Raw genomic sequence first — 12,121 nt, 5'->3', positions numbered from 1 at the left:
CATTGTTCTAGAACAGCAAAATGTTCTGGGGGGGGGGGGTGTCTGCAAACATTTTTCTTTAAAGGGCCAAAAAGTAAATATTTTAGGATCCGCAGGCCCAGATGGTCTCTATTGCAACGATTCAACAAAGTAACCATAGGAGACGCATAAACAAATAGGCGTGGCCATGCTCCAATAAAACCTTATTTACAAAAACAGGCAGCCGGCCAGACTTGGCCCAGGGGTCATGGCTCGCTGAGCCCTGTTTTAAAGCAACACTCCAATAGAATTTCTGTAATAATGGAACTGTTCTCTATCTGCACTGTCCCATAGAATCCACCAGCCACGTAGGCTGTGGAGGGCAAAGGAAGAACTGAACTTGAAATGGTATTCCGCCAATTATAAATGTAAATAGCCACCTGTGGGAATGCACCCCTAATTCGAGAGCAGCTTGTCTTCTAAACCTGGTAGCTGGGACCTTTCTCCCCATCTTAAGCCCCTCTTGGCAGGGGGTCTTTGTTAAGGTGGAGAGAAAAACTGAACAGAGTCCACCAGAGTTAGGAATTCAGAGGGCTCAGCAAAAGCAAAAGGAGGGTTTGTCTGTCTTATCAGCAGGACTGGGGCCGGGAGTGAGGCGTCCCTAAATTTAAGGAGGCTTTCACTCTTAAGGTGGTATAGGTGTAGGAGAAGCACTGGAAAAAGCACTTCCTTAAATATTGCACCCTGGGCACCTCACTCAGCTCATCTCAGTTCTGGCCCCTATTTATAGGTGTTTCACTTGAAGAATCTAAGATCTCCACTTTTCCACTCCTGCCCCTTTAGGTCCGTCACAGTGAAAAGCGGGATGAAGGTGGTAGTGTGAAGGGTAAGATTCCAGAAAAACTGTCAGAGACCCACCAGGAAGGAGGCATTTCCTGATGCCCACCAGCGGTAAGCTGTGAATCAGGGCTGCCAAGCACAGATGTGCAGGTTGTGGACTGCACAGCCCAAGAGAGAACCATCTGCTTGAAAAACAATCATTGATTTCTTGACTTAGTACCCTTTCTTGGGAGATGCTTCATCTTGTTCTAACAACATCCCTATGTGATGACAGTGTTTCCAAGAGATGGCAGCAAAGTGTCTTGAGAAAGGGCGTCTTTTTCTAATTCACAGGAAGATCCCAAACGGACTAGCGGTAGCTCTGTGTGAGTTGAATCCATAGGAAATGGAAAGAGCCCCTTTTCCCCTACCCTCTGAACTTCACACGTCATCTAACAGTAAGATTTTCTTTCTAATAATGGGCAGTTTCTGCCTGTATAAATGTTAAGGATGTAGCTAAGGAATTACATTCCCTTGAAGGGAATCTAAGGATATTTGCTTATTCAACCCCAGGGAACACCTTTCTATTGTCTAAAGAAGCTATCAACATCATAATTTCTAGGACAATCCAATTTCAAATATTTGATCTTGCAGACTCCATTAAGGATGCACAAGCAGGAAATATATTTTGGGATAGACACAGCCTGATGATTTCCTCTCCTCGGGGAACTCCCCCACCTCCATTGCTAGAACCATGGGAGTGACAATAGCCATTTTGTGCCCTATGGTCCTGTCCCTCCCCCGGGCACAGCTGATTGGACCAGAAGTAGACACCTGACCCAAACTAAGCCAATCAGATTCCCTCTTTCCTGGGACTTTGGGATTCACTACAGTCTGTGTGGTCCTTGGTAGCTCAGGAGTTGGGGCAGCCACCTCCCACCGGCCAGGGCTGAGATCCAGATAGGGAAGAACGAAACCCACGTGCACAAAGAAACAGGAACCAGAAATAGTTTTTCATTTGGGTCCTTCCCTGAGGCATGGTTGTCCTGCCCCCCTTGGAGTCCCTGTGACACCCTAATTCTGAGAATAAATTCTCCCTCCTACTGAAGCTGTCCCACCTAAGTACCCAGATTGGGCTCAGAATCGGCTTCCTGCCCAGAGGCCACATGAGAAAGTAAATCCCATGAAACCAAATCCAAAATTTTCTCCAAGCTCGCTCAGTACAAAGCTCTGACCATCACTTACTGCTGGTTCGAGATCTTCTGCTGGGAGCAGAAGTTGAAGGACTTGCGACTTTCCACCATCTTCCTGAATTGCTGCTTCAGCTTCCGAAGCTCAGCCTCAGCCGGCTGTTCTTTGACCTTCTCTGAAGGTTCCTTGAGAACTTCGGAGCGTTTTCTCCTGTGCTTCTTTGACTGCGTGAGATGGGGAGAGGCATTGACCAACGGGTTGGGTGACCAGAGAAGCCTACATTTCAGCCCAAGGGCAGAGGGCAGAGGGTGTCTGGGGGCAGGGCTAGAGGTGGGAGACTGGCCTTCGGTGATGTCAACTGCTTATCTGTTACAGGGAAAACCCACTCTGGGTTGCCAGGGTAGAGAGGAGGCTGGGCCTCATTATTGCATACTGAAGAGGCGGCCTTGCTGTGTGACCTTGGGTGAATCACTTAACGTCTCTGAGCCTCCAGTCTCTCATCTATAAAATGGGTGCATATAGATTTGTGGTTAGGATTAGATGAGCTAATATATGTATAGTGGCGAGCACAGGGCCTGACCCACAGCAAGCGCTCCATACACAGGAGCTAATACCTACCATCGGCATCTTGAAGGAATTGTGGGCTCCCTATGCTCAGATACCAGGAAGGTCAAAGCCAGCGAGCGCTCCTTTCTCTGTCTCTGCAGTGCCCTGTCCACAGTGGCAAGAGGAAGAGAATGTGTGAGCCTCCCTGCTGGCGATTAAGGACCCGGCGGGCACCTCCTCCCTTCCCCACCCGCTGCAGTCCCTTCCTCCTCCCACCACTTGGCACGTGTGGAGGACACGGCAGATGGCTGCCCGGGTGTGAGAAGAGCCGCCTTCTTCTTCTTCTTCTTCTTCTTCTTCTTCTTCTTCTTCTTCTTCTTCTTCTCCTTCTCCTTCTCCTTCTCCTTCTCCTTCTCCTTCTCCTTCTCCTTCTCCTTCTCCTTCTCCTTCTTCTTCTTCTTCTTTTTTTTTAATACGCAGTGTTTGCCTGAAACCTGTTCCTCTCACAATTTATTATTAGGAGCCAGGCAGACGGTTCTGGCGAGCCGGTTACCCTCCTGCTCCCTGTGTTCCCAAAGAAGAGGGGGCAAATGGCATCAGGGCAATGTGTCCTCTGATGGGGTTAAAATGCAATTAGCCCAACTTCAGCTTTAGTTAAGGACAGAACACACACACACACACACACACACACCTGCCTTTTAAAGCAGGAGCCATTGGGGTGTGCCTAGGTGGCTTAGTTAAGCATCTAACTCTAGATTTGACTCTTTTTTTTTTTTAATGTTTGTTTACTTTTGAGAGAGAGAGGCACAGCGGGCGAGCAGGGGAGGGGCAGAGAGAGAGGGAGACAGAATCTGAAGTAGGCTCCAGGCTCTGAGCTGTCAGCACAGAGCCCAGTGTGGGGCTTGAACCCACAAACTGTGGGATCATGACCTGAGTTGAAGTCAGCCGCTTATGACTGAGGCACCCAGGCACGCCTTGATTTGACTCTTGATTTTGGCTCAGGTCTTGATCTCATGGTTCGTGAGATTTAGCCCCACATCAGGCTCTGTGCTGACAGTGCAGAGTCTGCTTGGGATTCTCTCCCTCTCTCTCTGCTCCTCCCCCACTGGTTCTCTCTCTCTCTCTCTCTCTCTCTCAAAATAAATAAATAAACATTTTTTAAAATTATTTAAAAAAATTTTAAAAAGCAGCAGCCAGTAGTACAAGAGGCATTTTTATCAAGTCATAACTTCAACCTCATCTGGCCCATGTATTCAGAGGAGGGGACGACAATGTTAACCCCACAAGCCCTGGAGGACTGTGAGATCATCTGCACCCCAACTCCCAGACTTCAAGGGCTGGATTCCTAAAGCAGAAACTTCTGGCTTTGCCACCCGTTGAGGGGTCCTCCAGTCCAGTGGTTTAAAGTCCAGTGATAGGTTGTCCCAATCATCAAATCTCAACAAAAATTCCTCCTCATCCACTTATTAGCCTTGGGTTGGTAAGCAGTAAGGCACCTAGCAGTGAGCCTGGCACATAATAAGTGCTCAGTAAACGGGCTGGTATGATATGATATGCTATGGATTGTTTCATACGTGAAGGTCCAGTGTAATAACTGTTTATGAGGGCTTGAGGAGTGTGTGGCATTCCTCTGTCTCCTGGTAACAATACCGTGGTTTGCTTGGGGAAGCTGCCCATTCCTTCACTCCTGGTCAGTTTTTGCTCCCTGGGGCTGACCCCACCCCACCCCATCAGATTGGGCCATATGACTCTGGAAGGGCCAATCAGAGTGCCGGATCCCTGGTCAATCTGCGTAATCCCACCCTTCCTGGCCTGAGTGATCATTTCAGGGATGGGAACGACCTTGGCTGGTCCCAGCAGTGTGAATAGTGGGGTTTAAGATCGAACATTCAGGAAGAGAGCAACTTGGTTTCCTGCTGCTTTGGATCCTATGTAAATGAGGTAGGAGGGGCTGGCAGCCTTCTTGCCCCTGCAGGGAGCCTGAGAATAAAGCTAACGTGGAGAAGACAAAATGGTGAGAGATTGAAACTTGGAGACATCATCCAAACCCCAGGAATTAGGCAAGCCTGAAGATACCTCTGGGTCAGGTCCAATTACATGAACTAACATATTCTCCTAAAACAATCTGAGAGGAGTTTTCAATCACTTGTAACCAAAATGTGTTCTCATGCCTGAAGTGCTTAGATCCATTTAGCACACGGACTAAGCCCCTACCGTGTGCTACACATTTAGGGAATCCAGTGGCAAGTCAGCCTTCAAGGCGCTATGAATTCTGTCCAGGGTAAAACAGTGCAAAAGACTCCACAAAGGAGGTGAGTTTTAATTTGGGTTTTGAAGGATGAATAGGAGCTCACCAAGCAGAGAAGAAAACTGAGGAAAGAATTCTGGGTAGAGAGAACTGCCTGAGCAAAGGCCGAGAGGCAAGTGGATAAAAAGAGTATTCAGAGTTGCTGTGTCATCCAGTCCAGGGCGCAGCATCCAGTGGGAAGTGACTGGCAAGGAAGTCTGGAAAAGCCAGGATGTTCCTTAAAAGAAGGATGGAATAAGACCAGTGTGTAAGAGAGCTCAAGCTGGGGTAAAAGCTGTAGCAGGATTTACCTGACTGATGACGTTTAGCCAAAGGATACTCACTTTGGGACCTCTTTCTACTCTGGAGTTTTATGTAGCTCTAATTTCATATTATCCAAGAGCTCTTCTATGTTCAAGGGTTCTTTTGGATCTACGAGGATCTGCGATGTACCTTTCTAAAAGCATGACTCAAGTAAACCTGACATTCACTGACAGTGTGATTCCACCTCTCTGAGCCTCAGTCTCCTCATCTGTAGAATGGGGATGCCCACACCCACCTCTTAGCATAAACTAATGTGTATAAAGCTCTTAGTGCCGTGCCTAGCACATAACAGGCATTTGATGAATGTCCCTTGCTTGTGAATCAGGATTGTCAAGTATCAGGTTATCCTGCCCTTGAGGGTATTTGGTTGCGTTGTGTTTTCCCCCAGGAGCTGGAGGTACCATCAGCTTCCTACCTGTTGGCTGACACACACAGTCGGTCTCCCCTGGGCTCTTTCCAGCTTCCAGACACCAACACAGGCCTCTTACTCTCTGTGCCCACTGGGCTGGGACTATCCGTCCCCTGCGGAGAGATTTACCCCCGTTCTCACAGCCGGGCCTTCAGAAGCCCCACCACCAGGCATGCTGGCCCCTGACCCACCACCCTCTTATTCAAGGGTCTCAAACTTGAAGCTCTCAGGCAGACTCAACCTACCTTCGGTCCTGGTTAGCAATCAGTGTTTTAAAATGTGAATGTGGGTAATGTCCTTACTCTCCTGACTGCAGACTCCACTTCTCCCTAGTGCCTAACTCCTCCCTCCAATTCCCACAGTCCCTGAAACTGCCTGGAGCTAGCAGGGGTTCGAGATGGCAGTTCCTGAGAGGAATCTGCAGCTTGCCCCCTTCTGAGGACAGTAGTATGCAATGGAAAATGCTGAGAAGTCCAGAGGCCCAGGTCAGGGATCACCAGGCACATGCTGTCTGGTTCTCTGGGCCTCATTTCATCCACTACAATATCTATAGTCTCGGGCACATGAGAAGCTCTTAGCAAATAGTGTTTGAATGAATGAAGTCTCCCCCCCGGGCCGAGATCATCTTTACCAACTAATATGTAATTCGCTGGGGTAAGGGAGGCGGGCTCCTCCTTTGCTGTTGAATTTTAACAACCTGCTATTAAAGGAAAAGCCAGACCGTGACTACATGGGTTATAAAACATCGGGTCTGAGACAGAAGCTGGGCCCCAGTCTGTGAAAACTGAGTGAAGGCTGCCTAACTCGGTAGTAAGTTAAACATATGCTTGCCAAGCAGGGGTGCAGAAACACACAAAAAAATTTTTTTAATTGAGATCTTTATAGGGGGAAATGGAAGTTTGTTGGATTTCTTGACGTTATTTTACACATTGTAATTTATTTGTATTTAATTGACATTTTCCAGATTAGGGCAGGTGGTAGGAAGGGGCGGGGGCAGCCACCACGTCTTTGCTTTTGCCCAGCAGGGGGAGCTGTGGAGCAGCAAGCGTGGCCAGAGCGGTGAAACTTACCAGGGGCCGATGGCCCCAGCTGCGTGTCCCGCCGCTGGAGCCGCTGCGGGGTCCAAAGGCACCGAGAGTGTGTGCGGCCCCGCTGCACCCACCCCCCAGACCCGCGTCTGGGAGTTCTCGGACCCCTAGAACCCGCGCCTTTGTGACCCGCACAGACGGGCGTTCTCCCCTGGAAGGCGCTGGGAAAGCACAGGGCCCTGGGGAGAGGACCAAAGGGAATGGAGGGAAGGTGGGGGTTGGGGACGTGACACACCTCTCAGCGACCCCTTCCCAGACTAGCCGCACCCCCACCATACTGAGTAACCGGCGCTCACACCGGCCTAAGGCCCTCCGCCCTCGTGGCTGGCAACTCCGGTTCCTGCTCGTCTCCCTCTCCCGCACACTTACAGCAGCCTCGCGGGGTACAGTCTCCACACGCACTAAGAGGGATCCACTCCCTCCTGCTCTGCAAAACAAGAAAGCCAGGATTTAAGAGGAAGAAAAGAACGTCACCAGTGCGGGGGGGGGGGGGGGGGAGGGATTTGCCCATCATTTTTCTTCGGGCGCACCCACATCCACCTTCTATGAGCTTGACACAGGGAACCCCCAGTCTGACCCAGGTCATCTGGTGTGAGCATTTTTCACTGGCCGAATGGAGTTTGGCAGCTTAAACATTTTTCATACAAATGGCCCTTGACACAAGCCGGCCACTTGTCCTGGGGCTCCAGGTTGCTCAAAGCAAATGATTGCAAGCACGATTTCACCAGGGTAATTTTGGTTCCATGGGATTTCCACCTTACCTACTAGGCCCTGGAATTATTGTAGCTCAGCCATACTAAGAGCTCCATTTTTCTTACCCCTAAACCCTGGGGGCAGAATGTGTTTTAGAACTTAACTACATTTTTGGTTTCAGAAAGGCAGTATGGTGCAGGAGGGAGCACGTGGTCCCTGTTCACTGGCAGCCATGTTGTAACCATGAGGAAAGTTAGGGTATGGCATATTATGTATGGGGTTTGGGCAACATGTCATGAGCAAACACATTAACATTTCTGCAAGGAAACATATGAATACTCATACCAAGTAGAATAAGGATCTTGAGCAGCCTCATGTCAGGCCTTGATTATTCACGTGAAGTGTTTTGGTACAAGTGTTAGCCTCCTCATTTTACAGATGAGGAAACTGAGGCTTGAAGAAACACAGTGACTGTTGCAGTAGGTGGGGAAGCCAGTATTCGAATCCAGGGCTGTCTGTTTCTAGGGCCCCATGTCTTACCATAACCCTGAGCAAAACCACCGCCCCAGGCCCTAGCAGCAATTCTGGAAGCTGGTATTCAGCATGTCTCTGATATTTAAAGGGCCGCCGTAGCCCTCTGCTCCATGCATAGCCTAGTGACTCACACATTTCAAGTGTCAACGACTGAAAAATGATTAAGTTCAATTAGGTTCAGGACTTGTTAAAAATAGGCTCTCCCTCAGAAGAATTTACTCTCCCTGCCTTTATGGGCACAGATCTCAGCAGCCCCCATGCAGAGAAGTGCAAGGCTTTTTAAATTAGAACATGCCAGAATTGATTCTGCTAAAGAGATCTTCAGCTCCATCAGCAGGGCTTGGAGCAGACTGAGATGCCAGCTTGCCAAAGCAAGGAGCCAGTGGTGAGAAATGCTGGCGATAACGGAGTCTACAGAATGGAGGAGGAAATTAGAATCAAGCTGCAGAGGGGCTGGGCAAAGGCATTTGGCTACAGACCGGGAAGCTGGTTGTCCAGATGATTCTTTGGCTACAAGGATCAGAAATCCACTTGAAATGATTCAAAATGATTTTTCTCTTTTTTTCCTTCTCCAGCATCTGTTCTCCCTTCTTCCTTCCTAGCTGATTCTGATTTGTCCAGGTAACCAGCCCTCTCCCATGCAGCCCAGGTGACCAGAAGTTGGTTTTCACTGGTATCTCCAGGGTAGATTTCGATTATCCTTAGCCAATCACAACCTTTCCATCCTCCACACCAATGATTGGATCAGGAACATAAGTGCAAGCCAATCAGTGCATAGCATTCTCCTGGAGACTGCAACTCTTTAGAGAATAGGTACATAACTTACAGTGGCTTAAACAGACAGAAAGGAAGTATTTATAGTCCAAGGTTGGAGGGGAAATGCTTTTTCTAGCTCCATGGATGGGAACAAGGAAGCATGTGGCCCCTGTTGTTGATAGCAGCCCTCTTGTAACCATGAGAGAAGCCAATGAGAGAACAAAGCCAACACATGATGGAGGGAAGAGCCAAGAAAGAGTTGCAGAGCAATATACCCGGAACTTTGATCATGCCATGCCTGAAACCCACTCTGCACTTCCGATTATAAGAATTAATAAATTTTCTTATTGCAGCCAAAAGCAGGTTAACTTATATGACTACTAGGGTTATCAAAGGTGAACTGGAGGCACAGCCCTGTGAGGAATAAGAACTAAGAACTTGGAAAGTTATCGGGGACCAAGTCAGCTCTTCTCTCCAGCTCTGTCTCTCAAACTACCTGGTCTCTCAACCTAACCTCTTGTTTTTGTTTTTATTTTTATTTTTTAAAGTGAACCCTACCCTCAACGTGGCACTTGAACTCACAACCCTGAGATCAAGAGTTCTGTGCTCTACTAACTGAGCCAGCCAGGCCCCCCTGATCCCTTATTTTTAAAGACTTTTTTTTTTCTTTCCCTTCCTTCCCAGCTTGCTTCTTTTGAGTTTTCTCACTTTGGAGCCCAGTTTAAAAAAAAAAAAAATCAATGTTCTAATCTCAATTTCTTAGGAAAGAGAATCCAATTGGCCTGGTCTAAATTTGATATTCACTGTCGGCCCAATCATATGGTATCAGGGGACCATGATCAGGGGATACAATAGCCCCTTTGTAGGAACTGTGAAAGTAACTCTCAGAAAAGGGGGCACAGGCAGGGAGGGCACAGCGTTATAGAGGAGAGAACACTGGACAAATTGTTAAGATACTCAGGTTTTACTCCTGGCTCTGCCACTGATTTGCCGTGTGCCCTTAGAAAAGCCAGTTGACCTCTCTGAGCCTTAAATTCTTGAAACTGCTAGGGCCAGACTGAGAACTTTAAAGCCTAAAAAAAGATTGTGAAATATTTCGCTCTGTGTATGGATTCAAAATAAAAATAGTAGCAATCCACAAGAGAAGGGTCAGTCTGATGAGATTCTGACTTTTGCCATAATAGTTTTTTTTTAATGTTTATTTATTCTTGAAAGAGAAAGAGCATTCCCGAAGCAGGGAAGGAACAGAGAGAAGGGGGGACAGAGGATCCGAAGTGGGTCCTAAGCTGACAGCAGCAAGCCCAGTAAGGGGCTTGAACTCACCAACCGTGAGATCGTGACCTGAGCCAAAGTCAGCCACTCATCCAACTGACCTATCCAGGCGCCCCAATAGTTTTTTGTTTAATGAAATAACAAATAATTTTGGAAAAAATACATATAGTTTGAGTGTCCCTCGTTCACATTGCCGGTTTCAGATTCCTCCTCGGCAGGATCCAAAACTGATTCCCTCTTGGCTTTCCTTCCACAAAAGCCCAAATCAGCAATTATAATCTCAATGGCAGACTTCTAACATAAGGAATGATGAGGGTTCCACATCCTTCAGAAAGTAATGTGGCCTCACACATCAAGATCTCTAGAAGTGTTTACACCCTTCAACCCAGGAAACCTAAGTCTGGGATTCTTCCTAAAAAAATAAGTCCAAAGGCGAAAGAAAGAAAGAAAGAAAGAAAGAAAGAAAGAAAGAAAGAAAGAAAGAAAGAAAGAAAGAAGAAAGAGAAAGAAAGAAAGAAAGAAAGAAAGAAAGAAAGAAAGAAAGAAAGAATCCATAGACACAAAGATGCCCTTGTAACAACTCTACAGGGGCAAGTGGAAGTAAGCAAACAGCAACAAAATAGCCATGTGGAGGCAAAGAAGCCAGACCCCTAGGAGCTCATACTGAAGGGTGTCCTTTATGTAAGGTACAAAACTGGGGAGAAGGCCCAGTGCAATGAGAGGTCAGAATACAGGGTATCTGGTGGAAGGGAGCTGGAGCAGACATAGCTGGTGGGGAGTCAGGGGGCTTCCAGAGTGCTGGGAATGTTCTGTGTCTTGCTCTGGTTACGTGGATAAGCTCACTTGTGAAAACTCGTCAGACGGCTCACTTCTGATGTATATATGTTATATACGCATACTGTACTTCAGTAAAAAAGTTTTCTACAAAGATGAACAAGAGGGTTTTTTTTTTTAATGTTTATTCTTTATTTTTGAGAGAGAGAGACAGACACAGCATGAGCAGGGGAGGGGCAGAGAGAGAGGGAGACGCAGAACCCGAAGCAGGTTCCAGGCTCCGAGCTGTCAGCACCGAGCCCGACGCAGGGCTTGAACCCGTGAACTGTGAGGTCACGACCCGAGCTGAAGTCGGACGCTTAAACGACTGAGCCACCCCAGCACCCCAAGAGGGTTTTTATTTTATTTTATTTTATTTTATTTTTTAATTGTGGCATATCTATTAATGGGACATTCTAGAATATTGAAAAATAATTAGAAAAATAACCACATGTCTTGGGCATATGCATAACACAACACCCCTGTATCACTTTGCCCACCCTACACCAGTTCGTTCTGTACCCTTCTCTGCCAACCTGGTGTCCACATCACCCTTGGGCTCCCTTGCCTACTGGTTTCCAGCTGGGCGTGTAGCCAATGGGAGGGACCAGCAGGAGATCAGAAGGCGGGGGGGGGGGGGCATTTCCTTCAAAGTCCTTCTTGGACTGAGCATGGTGTCTCTGGCAGTAAGCCACCGCGTACCTCCAGCTCCAGCTTCTGTCTAGAGGGCTACCTCCCCAGCCCCAGCCCTCCATGCACTTCAGTCCCTCTGATTCCTTCCCGTCTTCCTGTCAACTGCAGAGTTGACAAACTAAAGCTAGGAGTTTCCACCTCAAGACTCCATGTTATGTCAGACTGAATTAAGCATCTTACTTCTTAGCCTTTATTAAAGGTAGTAACGGCTTCCCTCTGCTGCTCATCTCTCTGTGCATCAACCTCCCTTCTCTGACCCCCTAACCCAGTCCACACTCTGAGAAAAGCCCCTTCTTTAAAGTCTTTTGACCCACTTGAGTCGGATTCAGTTTTCTTCTGGGGCCCTGACAGTCACAGCCCCCGTCCCCCACCTTCCCCTGCGACAAGCAAGTGACCTTCTTGGGTTTGGTGCTGCCCTCTGGAGAGGACGGAACCAGCCTGGGAGTGAAGCCAGCATTAATTTCAATTTGGCACCGGGAGCAGTGCCAAACGCTTCCATCTTTTTGAAATAACTCGGCCCTCCCCCCTCCCCACATGTGTTAGCATCCCGCCCCCAAGGCGAGGCTGTGAACAGGCAGAGAAGACTGTGGATGCTCTCTGTTAGCCCGGTGCTCCGAGAAGTATGAACATCCGCTGTGCTGATGGGGTTTGGGGGTGATGGTGGGGTTCGGAGTCGACGGCCAAGAAAGAATTCCTGAAGACGTCTTTGGTGCAAAAAGGTGATTTTCCTAAAGCACG

General features: G+C 48.1%; 1 protein-coding gene across 3 annotated transcripts in view; it reads right to left on the bottom strand.

Moving 5' to 3' along the window:
- CCDC63 (coiled-coil domain containing 63) overlaps positions 1-6,735 on the bottom strand; it is a 35,936-nt gene extending 29,201 nt beyond the window's left edge. For 2 of the 3 annotated variants that reach the window (XM_042962575.1, XM_042962576.1), the window contains exons 1-5: positions 6,605-6,735; positions 5,541-5,647; positions 4,869-5,039; positions 2,587-2,679; positions 2,023-2,192 (exon numbers count right to left, since the gene is read on the bottom strand). In XM_042962575.1, the coding sequence (XP_042818509.1) occupies positions 2,023-2,192; positions 2,587-2,595 (179 nt within the window). In that variant the 5' untranslated portion in view covers positions 2,596-2,679; positions 4,869-5,039; positions 5,541-5,647; positions 6,605-6,735. The remainder of the gene's footprint in view (positions 1-2,022; positions 2,193-2,586; positions 2,680-4,868; positions 5,040-5,540; positions 5,648-6,604) is intronic. The other variant, XM_042962574.1, reaches the window with a different exon arrangement.
- Positions 6,736-12,121: the final 5,386 nt, after the last annotated feature.

The sequence above is a fragment of the Panthera tigris genome, chromosome D3 (genome assembly GCF_018350195.1).
Source record: "Panthera tigris isolate Pti1 chromosome D3, P.tigris_Pti1_mat1.1, whole genome shotgun sequence".
In the NCBI taxonomy this organism is placed as follows: Eukaryota; Metazoa; Chordata; class Mammalia; order Carnivora; family Felidae; genus Panthera; species Panthera tigris.
The sequence above is the reverse complement of the archived record's forward strand: the minus strand, read 5'-3'. Positions and strand labels throughout refer to the sequence as shown.